A 22,699-nucleotide genomic window follows, 5' to 3' on the forward strand; every position below is an offset into this window, starting at 1 on the left:
TGATCTTCCAAGTTCCATTCCCATGGCCCAAAAGCAATCCAGGGCTACTGCCTCTCTTGCATCACGGGGTACATTCTCCAGGGTCCCAGTCATCTGCCAAAATGCCTGCAGGGAGTTTGGGCTGGCTATTAGCATTAAGAAGACCAACGCCATGGGCCGGGACGTCTTTGCCCAACCTTCAATTGGCATTGATGGCACAGTGCTTAAAATCACTGACTACTTTACTAACCTGGGTTCCGTCAACAGCAGCAACCATCACTGGTTGCCAGAGCTGCCAGTGTGATGGCCAAACTGAACAAGGGAGTATGGACTAACAATTGGCAGACCATGAACACCAAACTGAAGGTATATCAGGCATTTTTCATCAGCACCTTACTGTATGGCAGCAAATCCTAGAGGACTACTGCCAGGCAGGAAAATCGTCTATAGATAGTTTCCACCTTCGCTGCCTACGACACATCCTCAGCATCACATGAAAAATATTTTAAAACATTAATCTGCCACCAAATTATTTTAACAATATCATGTAATTCAAGATCTGAAAGTAAAACTAAAAAAAATGAAAAAAATAAACAAAAGATAAACAAAAATTACATTAGCAGGTTTGTTTTTCACCAGTTTGCTGACTCTCTATTCACTTCTGTCAAGGTACCAATAAACTTGACCTGCAGTTCATTAGCGACACTATCAACTGGGTTTGTATCACTTCATTGTCAAATGACCTTTGAAAAGCATAACTGAATAATCAATAACAATATACTGCTTACATATGTAGACCTGGAGAATCTCACTATCAGTGTGGTTTTATTTTCAAAAAATATTTCTCCTGTGCAACATGACAGGTGAATGGTTGCCAAAAAAAACAGTTAACCAGCATACTTCAACTTCAGGTGTTTAAATTATGCTTTGACTTACAAGAATTGCAAAGAAATCCAGCGGCTCATTATAATAGACATCAGAACTCATGTGCAGTTTCCAAGTTGGCTTAGTTTGCATTGCTGTGAATATACTTTATGCTGGGCTAAGTCATAATTACAGGTAATATACTGTGAATTATGAGCAGACTGAAATTCTTTATGGAATTATCTAAATCTGATTCTTCTGTCAGAAGTCACAGAGATCAGTGGAAAAACTGCTTTGAATTTTGCCCAGCACCTGTAAGATGCAAGCACATTCAGAGGTTGCATCTCAACTTACCAGTTGAGCAAAAACTTCACCTTATGCTTTACTAACACTAGAGCTAGAATCTGTTTCAAATTCTGAAGAATGGTCACTATAATCACACAGTAAATTGTTTTATCCTTCACATGCTTTATTCACCTGTATTCAGCTTGCCCTGTCACCATAAATGCCTTGCTAACACCTGCTCTTCTTCACTAGAAGCTGTTCACTGGATGATGGTATGCTTGCGGCTGGAGGTGGAAGAGTGACTTCAGAGACAATGGAAAAGAGGCTAAGAGTCTGTCAGTTGGAATATTAATTTGAAAAACAAATATGATATACAGTATTTATTAATATATTTTGATTTATGTCAGAGTGCTTCAGCCCAGGTTATCACAAGTGCAAATCCTGTTTTGACGAAATACAAAAAAATTGGAAATTATTATTTTACTTCAGTTAGTCTTTTCAGCTATGTCAATAGTTTCATTTAATTTTAGTTTTTCCTTTTAGTTTGGTTATTTTAATTAATTTTCCATAAATAACTTTTCAATAGTTTTCATTAATGACTATAACCTTTGGCAGTTACATATAACATACACTCTTAGTATTTATTGATTTTCTTTGACATGTCATAATTACATTCTTACATATCAAAACAGAATAGTAAGCATTAAAAAGTAATTGTGACTTCATAGCAATTGAAACTGAGATTTTAAAAAATATGTCTGACTAGTCAAATCTATACTAATAAAAAGCAAAGCCCTCACTGACTGACTCACTCACTGACTCATCACTAATTCTCCAAGTTCCCGTGTGGGTAGAAGGCAGAAATTTGGCAGGCTCATTCCTTACAGCTTACTTACAAAAGTTGGGCAGGTTTCATTTCGAAATTCCACACGTAATGGCCATAACGTGTAGCTATTTTTCTCCATATAATGTAATGGAGTTGAGCTGGATGGCCGTGGGGGGCGGAGTTTCTTGTGACATCATCACGCCTCCTACGTAAGTATGTAGAGAACAAGGAAGACCTCCAAACAGCGCTGAACAAAAAAACGCCATTTCACAATTGAGAAGGCAGAAAAAGATTATGAAGCAAGTGATGCATACAAGCATAATTATAAATACAAGCATATTCATAAGTACAGCTACTGCGGAAACAAAGCACGGCATGAACTGTAAGTTTATATTAAGTTTATAGACACACTCCTGCTGCCGTTTGTCATGCCTACGCCGAATGACGGTATTCGCGAGATACAAGTTTACTGAGAAGTCACGAGGTATAAACGAGACTTTGGATCACTTTGTAACGGAGTTAAAATTGCTGTAGCAAGAAACTGAACAAAACGTTAATGTTTTACTTTTAATAACTTATAGACTACATTTTATTTTTTTCCTTTGCACTCAGTGAGCGAGGCCAATGCATATTCTTAAGTGCAGCTACTGCGGAAACAAAGCACGGCGTGAACCGTAAGTTTACATTAAGTTTATAGACACACTCCCGCTGCCGTTTGTCATGCCTACGACGAATGACGATATTCGCGTCATACAAGTTTACTGAGAAGACACGAGGTATCACTTTGTAACGGAGTTAAAATTGCTGTAGCAAGAAACGTTTAAGTGCCGGGTCTTAGCTAACATTAAATAAACACATCTTGCAAATACGAACCTGATTGCAAGAAATAATGATGATCAAATCCTTGATGACAGCAACACTCACAAAACAATTACTGTATATTGACAATCATGTTACGTTATTTTTAAAATGTTCCCTTTTCTTTTTCATAACTTCTTTAACACACTACTTCTCCGCTATATATATACTAGCAAAATACCCGCGCTTCGCAGCGGCGAAGTAGTGCATTAAAATTTTATTAAGAAGAAAATTAAACCTTTTTAAACTGTGGGAAAATATGCCAATAATTATTTGTTAAGGATCTCTTTGTATACCATGTTGTCAGTTCGGCCCTCCGGTTGTAATCTGACCAAGCTGTGCGCTGAGCTTACTCTTGAGCATGTAACGTACAGTTGGCCATGTGAACAGTAATCTTGTCTCAAATCTCACAGCTTGGATTGCTGCTGTCATAATCGGTTTGAGTTTCATGGTTTGTTTCAATTACGACAGTATTTGTAGGACTTGTGTTGAAGTGACATTTGGCATCTGTCAAGCGTTGTAAGCACACAACCGGTTTCATCGATAACTTCACATCCAGCTTTTGAGAGTTTAAACATTCATAAACATCAAAGTGTCCACTACTGAAATCGTCACCTGTCAGTCTAAGATGTTTAAGAGGCATTGGCGGTTGTCGAAAGGTGTAAAATATTTGGCCTTTTCGGTACACTTGAAAGCGACAACCGAACAATTCAGTGGCAGCCATCAACTCACATGCAAAACCATAAGTGAAGGCCTTAAGCATTTCACTCTTATAAAGCTCATGTGTAGTCTAATTATCTCCTGTACCGTCATCAGTCCACACCTTGAACTTGTCCCAGTCATTCAATACATAAGACACAATGTTTCTCCAGATATTAAGACTGAGCCTGATATGGCCGTGCAATATGTAACAAAAAGAATGGAAAAGGTAGGTGGTATCTCCGGGCATGGAAACCACTCGGTAAGTGACAGTTCTTTGATGGATAGTGATCATCTCGATAGACATGGTAATGGGGGTTGGAATGATAAAGGAAATGGGTACCTGAGCAATGTAAAGTAAGTGTAAAATACCTACACAATAACTATAATCATAATAAACAAACAATAAAACAGCGGAGAAGCCGTGGATTAAACAAAAAGGCTATAGTTATCAGTAGGGAGACGTGAATCCCGTGGCAAAGCAAGGAAGGGAATGCAGAGACCGGAACGACGGACAGCCTTATATAGGCAGGCAGCCAACAACGTGGGAGGCGTTGGGATGGGGGACCCAACGCCGTCTCACACGGTGACTGAGCTGCAGGCTAAGGATGTATATATGTACGCAAGTAGGATTAAGCTAGCGTTGGGAACCCGAGTACCAAATTTCTTGATGATGGGCCCATACGTAACAAAGACTGTTGAAAAGTTCAATATGGCGGCCGACAGTGGCATCATACCACCGAAATAAGTACACACATTTGTTTCGTTAGTGCAGGAAAGCCGCCTACCAAATTTCGAGAAGATGGGGCCATAAATAAGAAAGTTCAACATGGCGGACGTTGTTGACCGTTATGACCATTACGCGTAGAATTTCGAAATGAAACCTGCTTAACTTTTGTAAATAAGCTGTAAGGAATGAGCCTGCCAAATTTCAGCCTTCTACCTACACGGGAAGTTGGAGAATTAGTGACGTTGGAAAGTTCAATATGGCGGCCGACAGTGGTGTCATACCAACGAAATAAGTACAGACATCAGTTTCCGTTAAAAGTTCAATATGGCGGCCAACAGTGGCATCATACCACCGAAATAAGTACCAAATTTCAGCCTTCTACCTACACGGGAAGTTGGAGAATTAGTGACGTTTGGAAAATTCAATATGGCGGCCGACAATGGCATCATACCATCGAAATAAGTACGTACATCGGTTTTAGTTAGCGCAGGGAAGCCACCTACCAAATTTCATGAAGATGGGGCAATGAATAAGAAAGTTCAATATGGCGGACGTTGTTGACCGTTACGCGCGTAGTGAGTGAGGGCTTTGCCTTTTATTATTATAGATATATATATATCCATACTAATAAAAGGCAAAGCCCTCACTGACTGACTGACTCATCACTAATTCTCCAACTAGGTAGAAGGATGAAATTTGGCAGGCTTATTCCTTACAGCTTACTTACAAAAGTTAAGCAGGTTTCATTTCGAAATTCTACACGTAACGGTCATAACGGTCGACAACGTCAACAATGTTGAACTTTCTTATTTATGGCCCCATCTTCACGAAATTTGGTAGGCTGCTTCCTGCGCTAACCAAACCGATGTACGACTTATTTCGGTGGTATGACGCCACTGTCAGCCGCCATATTTAATTTTCCAAATGTCACTAATTCTCCAACTTCCCGTGTAGGTAGAAGGCTGAAATTTGGCAGGCTCATTCCTTACAGCTTACTTACAAAAGTTAAGCAGGTTTCATTTCAAAATTCAACACGTAACGGTCATAACAGTTGACAACGTTCGCCATGTTGAACTTTCTTATTTATGGCCCCATCTTCATGAAATTTGGTAGGTGGCTTCCCTGCGCTAACCGAAACCAATGTACGTACTTTTTTCAGTGGTATGACGCCACTGTCAGCCGCCATATTGAATTTTCCAACGTCACTAATATTCCCATGTAGGTAGAAGGCTGAAATTTGGTACTTATTTCGGTGGTATGATGCCACTGTCGGCTGCCATATTGAACTTTTCAACAGTCTTTGTTACTTATGGGCCCATCTTCAAGAAATTTGGTACGCGGGTTCCCCAACGCTAACTGAATCCTACTTACGTACATATATACGTCCATAGCCTGCAAATTGGTCACTGTGTGAGGCGGCATTGGGTCCCCCATCCCAACGCCTCCCACGTTGTTGGCTGCCTTGCTATATAAGGCCGTCCGTCGCTCCAGTCTCTACATTCCCTTCCTTGCTTCGCCACGGGATTCACGTCTCCCTGCTGATAACTACAGCCTTTTTATTTAATCCATGGCTTCTCCGCTGTTTTATTGTTCATTTATTACGATTATAGTTATTGTGTAGGTATTTTAGACTTACTGTACATTGTTCAGATATCCATTTCCTTTATCATTCCAACTGTACCCGCATTAACATGTCTATCGAGGTGATCACCATCGATCAAACAACTGTCACTTACACTTTCAAGTGTACCGAAATGGCCAAATATTTTACACCTTTTGACAACTGCCAATGCCTCTTAAACATCTTAGATTCACAGGTGACGATTTCAGTAGTGGACACTTTGATGTTTATGAATGTTTAAACTCTCAAAAGCTGGATGTGAAGTTATCGATGAATCTGGTTGTATATCCAAGCTGTGAGATTTGAGACAAGATTGCTTTTCACATGGCCAACTGTACATTGCATGCTTAAGAGTAAGCTCAACACACAGCTTGGTCATATTACAATCGGAGGGCCGAACTCAAAATGTAGTATACAAAGAGATCCTTAACAAATAATTATTGTTATATTTTCCTCAGTTTAAAAAGGTTTCATTTTCTTCTTAATAAAACTTTTAGGGCAGTATTTCGCTGCTGCGAAGCACGGGTATTTTGTTAGTGTATATATATATATATATATATATATATATATATATATATATATATATATACACCCTGATCTACATACTCTCAAATAGACAAGCCACACGCCGTGGCGCAATGGTAGAGGCTTTGCCTCTAGTGCCGACATCCGAGGATCGATTCCCGAGAAGGGATGCACTGAGTATGTACGCGCGCTTTCCGCTTCATTTTACCCTCGAATCCCCTCGGTTTGAGACGTATGAAAAAATATGCGGTTAACGCAGAATCATGTTACGTTATTTTTTTTAACACGTTATGGAGTACATGCATCGAAGCTTCTCAGCTGTGCTTGTGCTAAGAAAAGGAAACATTTCAAGATGGCCGCGATGATGTCACTTCCGGTCATCCCTGATGACATCACTTCCAGGCCAACCCTGATGACGTCCCTTCCTGTTAAAGCTTCCAGACTGCCAACCACTTCCTGTCACATGTTTTGTCATTTAGATATAAATGCCATTTTGCCTGAATCATTGATTCACTGTATTTCAAGACTTTGAATCATCATTTTTGCTTATTGTCTCGCTGACAATTTGCGGGGACGGTCCCCAAACCTTTATTTTTGTCTGAAGAACCTTATTTAAATCACAATATATACAGTATATATATATGCCAGCAACACTCATGACAATGACAACACAATTACATTGTCAATCATGTTACGTTATTATTAAAATGTTTCCTTTTCTTTTTCATTACTTCTTTAACACACTACTTCTCCGCTGCAAAGCACGGGTATTTTGCTAGTTAAGAATATAAGACATTAGCAATTCAACAATGAATTAGAGAGATCGATTATCATTTGTCTTTGCCACAACTGATGGATTTTACCTAATGACTAGAATGGAGCTTTTAGTTTGGGACACTTGTTTTGTAATTTTCAGACAAGTTTTTTTTTTTTCCTTTTTTTTCATTTTTTCCATTGATGATTTTCATATCATTTGCCACAGTTGGGTCACAGTTACATTTCAGTATGTTATAAACTTTTTACACTTACTCTGCTTGAAACCTTCAGATTTAAATTTTATTTCAGATGCCACTACAAACTACATGGGGTGACATATAAAAAGTATACTTTTTAGAAGGAGGATTACGCTAAGAACCGATTTAAGTAAAGTAACCAGTTACCTTGAGATGAGATAGTTCAGTGATAACCTCAAAATAGCTAAAAACAGGAACATTGGAATGGCCCATCCATGCCAGGCTGCATTCATATATATCTGAAATTTGAAAATTGGAAATGAATGAATATTTTAGCAATTCAAAAGTTAAAAATAAACAGATTTATTATTTATCCATAAGAAAATTCCTGACAGTTTATTGCTATGAAACAATGTCTGTATCTTAGTATTTACTAAAACAACCTTTTCAAATTAAGGGTACACATTCAGAAAGAAGGTGATATTTTATATTGACAATGTAAAAAAAGATATCTTCATGTTTTAGGTGAGCTATTTAAAACACTGTTTTGACTTTTCTTCCTTTACCGTTTCTTAAAAATGTAGAGAAAAGCCAAGCAAAATGCAAGCTTTTGAAGGAGGGACCCGAGTTGCCTCGAAAGCTTGCATATTGTAATCTTTTTATTTACCCAATAAAAGGTGTCATTTTGCTTGGCTTTTTTCTACATTCATAATGGCTAACACGGTACAACACTCTAGTACTGTGTCTTAAAAACAAAAAGAATTCACCAAGAACATGGAAAGATGTGAAACTTATACAACAGTCTTAATGGAGCATAGTGCCTTGTAAATAACCTAGGAGAAAACATAAAACGTAGCCATACAATGAAAACAAAAGTGGTCAATGTAATGCAACGCTGACAAAAAACTTTCCAATATTTTCAGTGAAAGATTTCAGAATACTTAATACTGCACATGCAACCATTTGGGCATAATATTGTTTGTTTCATTTTTAAACATGGAGTGACCAGTATAAAAAGCTAACACAGACCAAAAAGAGTATTGTATATCAAAACAAAGCATTTACTTATTGTGACTGTCAGCTTTAAGGAGAAACTTTTTTTAATTAGAAGAGGAGGCAGACTGATGAAGAAGGTTACAAGTTTTTTGATTTCCTTCTCCTAAAAAAATTCTATTGCTTTTTATATAACTTTCTCAATAGCTAACCAAACCAACTAACAAAGCTGCTGTGTAAAGCTTCACAAACTTAAGAAAGCAGATGTGTGTAACTTAGTCAATGTCTTTACTGAATTTCTTCTTATTATATAAAGTAGCTAATACAAATTACATATTTTATTAACATTCTATTCTCTAATACAATTGGAAAAAAATAGAAACAAATCCTATAAAATGTACTATACTGAAAAACACTTCCATTATATTTTAATATACTGTACAATGATAAATTTTCCATGGGGAAGGTCCATAACTATTATGGTTGTCAAACTTAATACGCTAAATCATGTAATTAATTTTCAAAAGGTACGAGTTATTTTTCCTTAATTGCATAGTATGACACCTCAAAAGGTTTTCAAACAAGGGGCCCGGGCCATGGCAAGGCTACCATTATTAAAAATAAATCAATTCCAATTAAAAAAATTAACTCTTTATTTCCAAGTTTTTAAATAATGTAAAACGTAACTGAAAATGTTCTTAACTTGATACATAAAAGTAGTCTTACATTAACCTTAACCCGTGTGGAACACAAACAGCTGTCAGGCAGAATGCAAGGAAACCAAAACACAGGTAAAAAGTGTGACTTAAAAGGACTTTTGGTTAGACAGTGGTGGAACATAAGTCCTCCTGCTCAGCTGTGGTTCAATTCCACAACTCAGTGTCATAGTGCTCCTGCTATGAGACTCCACTCCTCTCTTACCCACCCTCACTCTCCTATTCTGACTTCCACTGTTCACGAGTGGATCCTCCAATGTTTTAATAATTACAATTTTGGTGAACTCATTTTCTGTAACATCATTTTTACAGCAGTTGTAGAAATTGGCACACTAAGGCAGGACCATATACAATAGAGAACAAAGATTAATTTTAACAATTAATTGTTAAAAAGTTTAGCGGCATTTGCTTTATATTAGTGGGGGCCTGACCAAATGGTAGAACATTTCGGAGGTCCTTGACTTGCATGTTGGGAACCTCTGATCTAATCTAATCCAATAACATTTGTTGAAAAAGACAAAATTTATGATGGTTGCTTTTGACTTAAAACTGTCAACACTTGCAAACTTTGTGCAGGCAAATTTAAATAATATAGAAGTAGAGTACAACATCCTTAGCCTATCACTTAAGAGCAAAACATTCATGATGCTACTGTTGAAAGCTCTAATGTTAGACAGAATGCAGTCTATGCATATACAACCTGACGTATGTCCATGAATGAAACAAAATGTAAAGCATTAACTACCACTATTTATTGAAAACTGGATCACACCAGACTGCAAAACTCAGATTTCACTTAGCAAAGTCTGACAATTCTTACACATTACCTTCACATGGAACAATTGTGTCACGTGTCAAGGATTTGTACGAAAGTCAGTTTGAGGTGCTAAAATGTTATACAGCAATTGACTGACTAGACATTGCTGAACTACCTTGGTTTAAACATGTAATTAACTGAGAAAAATCAAATCATATTTTGCAATTAATTGCAATGAAAATTTTTTATCATCTGTCAGCCCTAACAACTACACATTCTCGCAAATAGTCAAGGCTATGTATGAAAAAGAGTGTATAGTCTTATTGCTATAATATAACAGCCTTAGATACCAATAAAATACACTTCTAAATCATCATTCTTAACAAAGAAAGTGCCAAATTAAAAGTTACTTTCAAGGAGTGGATAGTTGAGAGAGAAGAGGACACACTACTCAATAGTGATGAAACAAAAGCAAAATCTATTAGAAAATACTATGTAGTATGTATATAACACAAGATAATAATAGATAATCAGCTGTGAATAGAATATAGATTTGTTATAGTCCTTTCCAAAGTTACAAAAAAAATGTATTTTCCAAAACCACATGTAAAATTAATGGAAATGAGTGCATTTTATTTAACTAGCACTTTTTTCCCCAAAATTGACCCATCTTACTTCTTTGGTTCACTTTTATTTGGCATAATTTACAAAAAAGGAATGTTATCAATTTTACTATTAATCAGTTATTAAGCTTTATTTTTCTAAGACTCTGTTGTTAGTTATACTGTATGCTGATTCTTTTCCCAAACTCTCCCTGTTAATATGAGGTACAGCATTATCCAACCCTCTAAGGTCTAAACTATTTACCACCATTTTTCAGTGTTTTTGAATTCTGGTTGTTGTATGAAATTGGTCTTTTACCCTAAGTACTAAATATAATTTTTCTTACATTATAATTGTAGCTTGTAGCTCAAACATTTCATTCTCACATATCTGACCCTTGTGCTGTGACCAACGAAGATTGAAACTGCAGAGTGAGCCTGAGTGAGAGAAATCTGCAGAGACACTCAACAGTATTGAGCTGCTAAGCTGCCTGAGAGTGTGTAAATACAAACAAAATGTAATTGGTTTTTACTTATCTTCATATAGATCCAAACCTTTCTGAAACAGCAATTATTCCTTCAATGCCAAACTATCTAGTTGGGAGTGGGACAAACTGTCGGCATCACTATCAAACAACACTTCTTTTTCAGTGGTGAATGAATTTGGACGTGCACTATTTCAGTAACAATGCGTACCTGACCAGTCACTGTGTAAATGAATGGTGATCCATTTACCCTTGGTAATTCACACCTATTTACTGATGACCCACCTACTTTATAGTAATTCATGGATTTATTATGATCTCTAAAGCATGAAGACTAATTAGAAAATGAGGTCTATACTCTGGCTAATTTTACACAACAACTCTGTGATGGGGAGTAGCTCTTACTTTTGCTCTTCTATGTTAAGGCCTGAATGGTCTAGGAGGACAATTCAGAGCTTGATTAGTTCTCTAAAAAATGTCTCTCTAATTTTTTTAAAAGGAAATCCATATAAAAAAACTACTGCAGAACTACAGACCTAACCTATCCAAACAAGACTGTGTGTCCCCTTTCCCTTTGCGCTTTCAAAGTTCCTGATGAAGCATTTCAAGAGTTACAGTTGAGCGTTTTAGGTGCATTTGACCATTTTATTTCTACATTAAAAAATAAAAACAAACTAAGATTTAAGCCTGAGCCTGATCTTTTAGGCCTGTGCATGCCAGAAAGTCTGAATTTTGTGAGACAGGGAGATGCATTTTATTTTCCTTTTTAATTAAATTCTGCTTCACTTAAGACAGCAAGAATGTTAGGTAAATTAATCAAAGACCTAAAAAAAAAAAAAAACGAAGATGAACTTTAATATACAAAATTGCATCTTGACTAACTGAAGATTAGTTTCATTAAAAAAAAAAAAAATGTGCATCGTTTCAACTGTTATAGCCCAAGCTTGCAGAGATATGCAGACTGACTGTTGATCGTTTACTCTTCTGGTTTATTTAATCTGTTTATATTACTTAACTCTAAACTGCATTTCCTAAGTGTATTAATGCATACTGAGAAATTAGTTATACATTCAACTTAAAAAGTTGCAGGAAAAACCATTATTAATAATTTGTTACTTATTATGTGTACTTCATGTGTAATTACATTATTATACAGAATTGGTTCTGAAAAACAGACATTTATTAAACAGTTAAAGCACTTCAGAAATGTATTCATTCCATTTCATTTTTATTTATTTAACCACTTATCTGGTGGTTCAGAATTTATATTATTTTCATATAAAACATATTTGCTTACCTTTGGCACTACAAATCTATAAATGTATACTTTGTGGGCTTTAATAGGTTGATATTTATATTATGCCATTGTGGCGATTTATTTTGTTTCTCATTCATTAAGAATAGCTACATAGTATGTTACAGAAATCCAACCTACTATGTCTTTAGATAGCTAGACAAAGGTGAGGGAATGCTGGTGCACTCATGTTGCTTACACTTCTCCCTATTAACAACACATTTTGTTAAAATTGCATTAATCTTGCACTTTATGCACTTCTTCATTTCTTTTATTGAATGTACAGTTCATGGATGTAATCAACTTGAATGGTATTGCTTTTGAATCTGTTTTTATGGACTTGACTGGGTTTGCAGCCTCAGCCCGATCTAAGAACTTTATTTATTTTTTTGGCACCGTGAAGATCCAGGAGCTGGGGATGTTCTCTCTCCTTGACTATATTGGATATGCTGGATTACTCTTGATTCCTTCTATACCTGCTTTAACTGGGAATGACTGAGAAGTGATCTGTTGTTTACAGCAACCTGGCTTGCAGGTCTGGGGCGATCACGTCTGTAATACCCAGCATCATATGTATGTGGTTGTATGATGTATCCTCTGAATCCTGGTAGCCACCTTTTATGTACATCTTGTAATATTTCCTACTATGCTTCTACTGGATTTTTTTTTTGCTGCTTTGCTGTTGTCGTTCATCTGCACCAACCCAAGAGCAAGTGGTCAGACTGCAATGTCCTAAAAAACACTGGCATTGTGTGGCACCAGAAATATTTATATTGTGGGTCAGGTTGTCACCACCACCTGGCTGTGAATGAAAAGTTCAATGGCAGAATCTGTTCAGGAATATGCTGTCCTACTCATTGCTTTGGAAATAAGAGTGTCAGTGTCCCAAATTCTCAATATGCTAAAATAACCTCTGGCTATGGATCTGGGCACAACAAACCCTCATCAGCTAATATTGCATTGTTTAGCTCAGGATCTCTTAATGGTAAAGCATTGGTGAAATAAGAATTTATTACATATTGCAACTTTTATGTAATATACTTAACAGAAACCTGGCAAAAAACAAATTAGTTTACATCTTTCACAGAGGAAACAGCACCCTAATATGTTTATTTCTCAGATGCTCGTAGCTTAAAACAAGGAGTCGCCGCCGCCATAATTGCTAGATTGGAGTTAAATATCAATAGCATCCCAATTAACTGTCCATTGTCTTTAGAGTGTCTGGCTCTTACACTAATTACGATATCTGGTGCTGTCTTACTTATTGCTGTCTACCATCCACCAAAATGCAATGCGTCTTTCTTAACCGATCTGACTGAACTTTTAACCCACTTAATTTTGCTTTTCCAGAGAGTCATTCTTCTCGGCGATTTCAACATCCATATTGACATTCCAACATGTAAACTGAGGAATGAATTACTGTCCTTTCTGGACAGTTTTGACTACTTACTCTGGTTGTCAAGTACTGTACCTGATCTGTACATCCGGATTATCTGTTGGCAACACTAACAGCAATGATCTGGGACTCTCTGATCATAAAGCAGTACTTGTCTAATTGCCTCTCCATCCTCTTACCAGTAAACATCAAATTTCTTTCAGAAACTTTAAAAAGCATTGCTGTTCCTCTATCCTTGCTGGATCAATTTCTGATCTTTTTCTGTCTTTCCCTATTGAATCAACACTAGATAGACTTGTTGACTATTATAACTCAGGTCTTCATTCAGCACTAGATAAAACAGCTCATTTAAAACATAAGGAGGTATCTTTTAAGTATTCATCTCCATGGTACAATTCAGAATTACAGTCTATAAAAGCAGCTGGCTGATGCCTTGAGAGAATGTCACTTAAGACTGGCCTCACTGTGCATATCCAGGCTTTCTCTGACCACCAAAGGGCTTACAGGGATGCACTAACTGCAGCCAATAATGCATTATGGCAGACTAATAGAAAGTGGCCATGATAACCAAAGGGTTTTGTTCTCTGTAGCTAAACTACTCCAACATGCATCTGGCCCAATTATCTCTTCTATTGAAGTCTGTGAAAAATTACTCCACTTTTTCCATAATAAAATGAAAGATCCAAATAACTCAACAAACATAAACCCATCATCTGTTTATATCTTTCCTTGTCTTCTCACTCCTTCCAGCTCCTTTTCTAAATTCTCACCAGTCCCATATGCATTTTTAACAACCTGATTTGTAAGATGAGACAGACTACTTGTGAAGTGGACACCATCCCCACCACAATTCTTAAATCCTGCCTTCACGCCATAATCCCGACTGTTACAACAATACAAAATACATCTGTTGACACTGGTTTTGTGCCAGCTACTTTTAAAATCACTTCTGTTACCCAAATGTTAAAAATGCAATTTTACAACCCCAAATCAGAAAAAGCTGGGACAGTGTGGAAAATGTGAATAAAAAAATAAAGCAGTAATTTAAAAATTTCCCTTAACTTTTATTTCATTGCAGACAGTATGAACACAAGATAATTCATGTTTTTTTTGGTCAGCATCATTTGATTTGTAAATAAACATCCATTCTTGCCATTCAGGCTTGCAACACATTCCAAAAAAAGTTGGGATGGGGGCAATTCAGGGGTAGTAATGAGGTATAATAACTAAATAATGATGTGATTTGAAACTGGTGATGTTAACAGGTGATTGCAATCATGATTCGATACAAAAGCAGCATCGAGGAAAGGCCAACTCCTTTATGGGAGAGGGCAGAGGATCGCCAGTTTGCCACCAAGTGCGGGCAAAAATCTTTGAAATGATGAAGAAAAACATTTCTCAAAGACAGATAGGAAGAGATTTGGGCATTTCTCCCTCTACAGTGCATAACATATTGAAAAGAATCAGGGAATCTGGAGAAATTACCGTGTGCAAAGGCCAAGGGCGCAAGCCTAAACTGAATGGCCATGATCTCCGAGCCCTCAGACGGCACTGCATTAAAAACCGTCATTCATTAATAAATGATATAACTGCGTGGGCTCAGGACTACTTCAGGAAGTCACTCTCAAGCACTACAGTGCGTAGTTACATTAGGAAATGCCAGCTAAAACTGTACTGTGCCAAAAGGAAGCCCTACATAAATAGTGTCCAGAAGCGTTGTCCACTTCTCTGGGCTCGGAGGCATCTGGGATAGTCCATTGTGCAGTGGAAATGTGTATTGTGGTCAGAGGAATCGGTTTTTCACATCTTTTTTGGAAGAAATGGACGCCGTGTGCTGCGGACCAAAGAGGAAAAGGACCATCCAGACTGTTACCAGATACAAGTCCAAAAGCCAGGGTCTGTCATGGTATGGGGTTGTGTCAGTGCCTTCAGCAAAGGTAACTTGCACTTCTGTGATGGCACCATCAATGCTGAGAAGTATATCTCAGTTTTGGAGGAACAAATGCTGCCTTCAAAACGACGTCTTTTCCAGGAACGCCCATGCTTATTTTAGCAAGACAATGCCAAACCACATACTACGCGTATAACAAAGGCATGGCTGCGTAAGAAAAGGGTGCGGATGTTTGACTGGCCTGCCTGCAGCCCTGATTTGTCTCCTATAGAGAATGTTTGGCGCATTTTAAAACAAAAAATGTGTCAACGAAGACCCCGTACTGTTGCGCACCTAAAACGTTGTTTGCAGGAAGAATGGGACAAACTAACACCTGCAACACTTAGTCACTGGATTTCTTCAATGCCTAAACGTCTTTTAAGTGTTGTTAAACGACAGGGGAACTGTACAAAGTGGTAAATGCTGTACTGTCCCAACTTTTTTTGAAATGTGTTGCAAGCCTGAAGGGCAAGAATGGATATTTATTTACAAATCAAATGATGTTGACAAAAAAAAAAAAAACATGAATTATTTTGTGTTCATACTGTCTGCAATGAAATAAAATGAGGAGAATTTATAACTTATAACTTTTTTCTTTTTTTTATTCACATTTTCCACACTGTCCCAACTTTTTCTGATTTGGGGTTGTAATTTAAATGCATTAGTTAACATATGCTGCTTTGTGTCTCTGACCCAAACTTTTCTTTTCATTATGTGTTACATTTTCTGGATAATTTTAAACATGTGTTTAAAGATAAAATTCATCAAACATATACAGTAAACCCTCGCTATATCGTGCTTTGACGTTCGCGGTTTCGCTCTATTGCGGATTTTATATGAAAGCATAACTAAATATATAACGCAGATTTTTCGCTGCTTCGCGGGTTCTGTGGACAATGTGTCTTTTTACTTCCTGTACATGCTTCCTCAGTTGGTTTGCCCGGTTGATTTCATACAAGGGACGCTATTGGCGGATGACTGAGAAGCTAACCAATCAGAGCAGGCAGTTAAGTTCTCCTGACTGAGAGGCTAACCAATCAGAGCACGCAGTTAAGTTCCTGCCTGCTGAATGCGGTGTTAACCAGATAGTCTCGTCTCGCTCATTCAGCATCAACGTGTTTCGCTGTGTAAAGAGTTGTGCTGTTTTGTGTTTATCTATGTGCATAGTCAAGCCCTTCATTATGGCTCCAAACGATCTGCTACTGCTTCAGGGGCCGTGCCCAAGCGCAAACGGAAGATGTTAACGATTGCGAAAAGGTAAACGTTTTGGATTTGTTGAAGGCTACGATTCTTTTTATTTAAAAAGTAGGAAAGGAATATAAGATCTACGGCCGCAGTGTCTTTTTAACCAGGGTGCAAAACGAGTTGTAAGTGGATGTAATAAGGTAGTAGTCTGGATGGAATCTGCTTTAGGGATTTGGATTGAAGACTGCCAGAAGAAGAACAACGGCAGTGCTACACAATCGCCTGAAGTGGCTCCTTTAAGGGCTGTAACGCTCTCCTTTGTTGTGCAGTAAAATAAAACTCATTGTTATCGGACAAGTCATCGTGTCATTGTTGGTGAGTAACCATAATTAATTTTCTACTTACAGTACTTAGTACATATACGTACGTTTAGTGTCACTGTACACACACATTTACTGTATACTATTTTTGTTGCATTGTACGTATTTATTGCTGGTGGCATGTCTATCGTAATGGCTGTAACATGTGATATCGGAGACACTCAATATCTTTAAAATAATATTTAGGTTTTACCGTATATAAACAGTGTGTTTATATACATAATTTCAATGAATCTTACCTAATATCTAAGAGAATACAACGGGATTATGCTGTATAACTCTGCGGGGAATATTTATAAACAGTGGGAGAGTTTATAAGGGCTTAAAATATATAAAAATAACCATAGAAACATATGGTTTTTACTTCGAGGATTTTCACCTATCGCGGGGGGGTCTGGAACGCAACCCCCGCGATCGAGGAGGGATTACTGTATTTCATTTTAATTATTTAGCCCATTGGCCCAAATTTGTACATTTTCTTTTCAGAATGTGTGTATTTTAAAATGTTTATGCATGGGACTTACATATTTGCAGACCTAAGAAATATTTTGTTGCTCTTCTGGTCTAATACTGATTTGTTACTGGTAGTAATAATTAATCTGTATTGTCCGTATATTGATCTGGCAAAATTTCACACAGGATGCTCTTATTGACATAACCCTCCCCATTTATCTGGACTTGGAACCAGCACAAAGAAATGTATGTAAGAGTGGTACAAGATATGCATGAGGTAATTGGGCCAGTGGTGAGGTATGTAGTAGGAGTGATGGATGAGTTCAACGTGGAGGTGGGATTACATCAGGGATCGGCTCTAAGTCCTTTCATTTTTGCAATGGTGATGAACAGGTTGACAGACAAGATTAGACAGGAGTTCCCGCAGACTATGATGTTTGCAGAAGATATTCTAATCTGTAACAAGTGTAGGGAGCAACTTGAAGAGACCCTGGAGAGGTGGAGATATGCCCTAGAGATGAGAGGAATGAAGGTCACAAGACAGAATACTGTGTTTATCTGAGAGGGAGGTAAGGGAATGGTGAGGATGCAGTGAGTAGAGTTGATGAAGATGAATGACTTTAAATACTTGGGATAAACAGAACAGTGTAACAGTGTGGACAAGTGGAAGAAGAGGGTGCAGGCAGGATAGGCTGGGTGAAGAAGAGTGTCAGGAATGAATTGTGACAGACAGTTACCAGCGTAAGTGAAAGGGCAGCTCTACAAGATAATAGTAAGATCAGCTGCGTTATACGAGTTGGAGCCTGTAGCACTGACCAAAAGACAGGAGACATAACTGGAGGTGGCCGAGTTAAAGATGTTAAGATTTGCATTGGGTGTGATGAGGATGAACAGGATTAGAAATGAGTACATTAGAGGGCCCCTCAGGTTGACAGTTTGGAGACAAAGCCAGAGAGGTGAGATTGCATTGGTTTGGACATGTGCAGAGGAGAGATGCTGGGTATATTGGGAAAAAGATGCTAAAGATAGAGCTGCCAGGCAAAAAGGAAAAGAGGAAGGCCTAATAGGAGGATTATGGATGTGGTGAGAGAGGACATGCAGGTGGAGAGAGGACAGAGCAAGATCCAGAAGACAGAAAGATATGGAAACAGATGATCTGCTCTGGTGAACCCTAACAGTAGCAGCCAAAAAACAAAGAGGAAGTAATAATTACTCTTGCTTTACAAAATTTGACTGGGGCCAGTTTTGGTGCTACCACAAATTATCTTTTTTAAAAGAATTATATATCTATCTCTTTCTCTGTCAGTATGTTAGAACTCCCCCTGTCAGCTATAATAACCAGTAAACATTAATTAATTTGTCACCTTTATCACAATTGTTCTTGCAGTTGTTTTCTTAAGAAGCAGGTATTTCATCTGGTAACTAACTTGAACAGTGCTTCATAAACTGTGTTCTGTGTAACCTCAGGGTTTTGCAAAAACTTATTGGAGTTTTCTAAGCTATCAGTCGTAATATTTATTATGTTTTCAATATCCGAACTTGGTATTCTCTCCCTTACTTGGTTATTTTCAAAGGTTGTTATATCTCACATCTTCTGCTTATTTAAGGTGTTTAGATTAGCGGGGAAACGGACACATAATGTGCTGTTTAAAAAGTAATGTGTACTAAAACGCCTTTTGCTAAAGGTCTTTCACTGTCACTGATTGTCATTGCCCACTGAGGGTGCACTCCTGTGTATAAGATCGTCATTGGTATGTTTTGTCTTTGTACTGCAGCAAAAGGAAATGCTGGCAAGCACTTCTAAAACATTTGCAAAAAACAAGTTGTACTTGGGGAAAAAAAAGTCTTACAGACTATTTTGTGACATCCTGTTACAAGTTAAATTTCGTCCTTAGGACAAATATTGTATGTATGTATATATCTGTACATCCTAGGAGAAGCAAACTTATCTTGACAGTTAAAATACATACTGAAGTACTGTAATGTATTTAGTGTGCATATCCAGCTAAACATGATGTTTTTAGACTACAATTAAGGTACGACTTTGAGAGCCAGTTATAAATTTCCAGGAAACAAGAAATTGAAAGAGACATTTGAATTTGAGTTCCAATTACTGATTCCTATATGTGAATTTTCTATTAAATATATGAGTTTAGTAAACATTCTTGATGTAGACACACACATCTTCCTCTGTACCTGTGTTGCAACAACTGTGTATCCTACGTGTTGTATGAATGAGTTGATTTATTTTGTCATGAACAATGGACTACAGCAAACAGTTAAAAGTGTGGTTACAGTGACAATGCCAAATTCAGCAATTGTGGAAAGAATTTCTTGTAAGGTAGGCTGTAAAACAAACATGTCAAATACATTTACTATAGCACAGCATTAATTCAAAAGAATGTACTTCCTTCAATTTCTTGAGGTCTCCTAGCCCAAGTGCCTCAGCTAGTGTTCGCACACTGCACTTAGGTAATGTTATATAATGTAATTGGTAGGGAAGGGATGGTTACCAGTTTTTACAATTAACAGTGGTGAAATTCCTGATGGTTATTACACTGCTTCATGTTTTATTTATCATAATTCCTGTGTTTATCTAAAATTCTGCAGGCACATAATTTAAATATGGCGGAAAGCAGTTGTATTTGGTGAGCTATCTTTATTGCTTGTTGCAAGAATATTCAACTTCTTTTTTAATCACTACTTTATTGATGTGCCTTGTTGGTCACTTAGGAATTACTTTTTCCCCCCACTGTTTACATTTTGCTATGCTTGAATGCATATATAGGATGCCAATGCGTGTTACAGTTGCTCTGCAGCATTTAGCAATCTGATCAAAGCTGTGCAAACACACTGGAGGATTAGAAGACTAAGCCAGTGCACAATGTCCTGAGCTTAAACTGTTCCTTAAAAGAAATTTGAATAAACTTTATTTAAAGTGAAGGCTAAAAACAAGTAGAAATATGTTCTTGCACTAAAATCAATACAATAGAGAACATATTTGCATCTTATTAACAGTTGCAATTCAAATTTAACTTCCCAGCAACACAATTTTTCCATTTTCAAATTAGAAACTTTGTTAAAAGAAATCTATACAATTTTTCAGACCTCCCACCCATTTCTAATCCAAAGGCAATACTGATCAGATTTAAAGACTCAGACAGCCACTCAACAATATATAAAAACATCTCAAACAATCTTCTTTTCAACTATCCTAGAGAACGGTGGGGAAAAGGACCTTTCAATTAATATCTCGGAAAAGGAGTGGAACTCAGTCATACATAGAATTAACTGTAGCTCTATATGTGGAAAGCATTCAATAATTCAACATAAAATCTTTAATCAATCTTACTTATCTCATTTAAAACCATTCAAAAAGTATCCAGGGCAAGATCCAACTAGAGAGCATTGCCATCTAGCTCCAGCATCACTAGGCCACATGTTTTGGGAGAGAATTTTAGAAAACATCTTTAAATATGTATCAGACTTGGTGTCACAATCACAATGCTAACCCATTAACAGCTAAGTTTTGTGTATTCTCAAGAGGGTCCAAATTGGAGAAGGACAAATTGATTGTAATTGCCTATACCACACTATTATCACGGAGACTGTTCTTGTTTAACTGGAAGAATCACAACCCATGCTTTATAACTCAGTGGGTAACTAATGTTCTACATTATTTGAAATTGGAAAAAACAATAATTCTCGCTTAAAGGCTCGATCCAAAACTTTTTTTTAAAACAAGGCAAGTATTAATTGAATAAAAAAAAGCAATCACATGGAAGGAAAAAGATTTTTTTTCCCCCCTGCTTTTGGCTCTCACTTTCCTCTCTCTCTCGGGTGGGGGTTGAATTCAGGTTCTGTCTTTTCTTTATTTTTCTTTTTAGTTTTCTGACTTTGAAGTTAGTTGTTGTACAAGTTCTGCAGATTTTTTCTGCTTGATTGTATACTATGCAACTTTCTTGAAATAAAATAAAAATTCTCAAATATCATGGCTTTTCAGGCAATTTTTATTTTATGTCTCCTTTACTTAATTTCCATTGTATTTAAACTGTGCCTGCCTTTCTATACGAAATGGATTTTTAAAGACATTTTGCATCCAAGTGCTAGGTAGGAAGAGACAAGCTATTTTATTTTTCCCCTCGAAGCTTTCCATTTTTGTATTCCTAAGAAAATAGTGGTACACGATTTTTTCTTTTTTCAGTAAAGTATATTCTTTTACCATTTGTATACCTGTTACCCAGTAAAAAAAAATGAACGGATAAATACATCCTTGCATATTTCTGTTAAAAAAAAACAAACAAAAAAAAAAAAAAACGCTTAAACAATAACTTTCTCTCTTATGGACAATAAAAGGAATGCGTAGCATATACTTAATTTTGGGTTATTTCCATTTCAACTGAAATTAAGACTGAAGAAGTTCGCCATTTTTTAACTCAAAAAGTACTTTAAATAACATTCTGAGCATGAAAAATACTTCTGCCATAAAAAAAAAAACTTATTTATATATACTACATTTTATTCAGAGCAGCATTTTTCACCAAATCTGACATCTCTCAAAGAGAGAGAGAGAGAGAGAGAGAGAGAGAGAGAGAGAGAGAGAGAAGATAGATAGATAGATAGATAGATAGATAGATAGATAGATAGATAGATAGAAATGGATTCAGCACATCTAAATCTATAAATTACAGCTTTTTATTTTTTGCACAGGGGGATTTTTGTGCTGAACAGTGTTTTTACTCTAATTATGATATTGATAGGTGGACAAGCATAAAAATTAATCACAAGTAGGCCTATTTTACATAAGGAAAATGTTGTTTTTATTTGTAGATATATTCTGCATAATATCATTACAGACAGACTTAAGTGTTAACAGGACTGTTACAAATGGGCTACAGATGATGCTAATAAAAGCATTCAGACATATGATTTGTCTCATCGTTCTCTCTCATCTTGTGAATGGAAAAGATGCTGCATAGCAATTAAAGACACTTTGCAGCCCCAGAAAACCATCAGCCATAACCTCTGCAACTCATCAGTTTGACTATATTGCATGTATTTGTTTAATTACCGTTTTAAATGGTGATCATATTCTTCCTTTCAGACTCTTTATTACGTAGACCACAGCAGAATGCCCAAAAACTCAACTATAGAGCTCTATATTTATA

General features: G+C 36.8%; 1 protein-coding gene across 5 annotated transcripts in view; it reads right to left on the reverse strand.

The window, feature by feature from the left end:
• Positions 1–22,699, reverse strand: part of gramd4a (GRAM domain containing 4a) — a 323,835-nt gene that overhangs the window by 72,643 nt on the left and 228,493 nt on the right. For all 5 annotated transcript variants that reach the window (XM_039761079.1, XM_039761080.1, XM_039761078.1 and 2 more), the window contains one exon: positions 7,548–7,639. In XM_039761079.1, coding sequence (XP_039617013.1) covers positions 7,548–7,639 — 92 coding nt within the window. The remainder of the gene's footprint in view (positions 1–7,547; positions 7,640–22,699) is intronic.

The sequence above is a fragment of the Polypterus senegalus genome, chromosome 8, assembly GCF_016835505.1.
Source record: "Polypterus senegalus isolate Bchr_013 chromosome 8, ASM1683550v1, whole genome shotgun sequence".
NCBI classification, from domain to species: Eukaryota; Metazoa; Chordata; class Cladistia; order Polypteriformes; family Polypteridae; genus Polypterus; species Polypterus senegalus.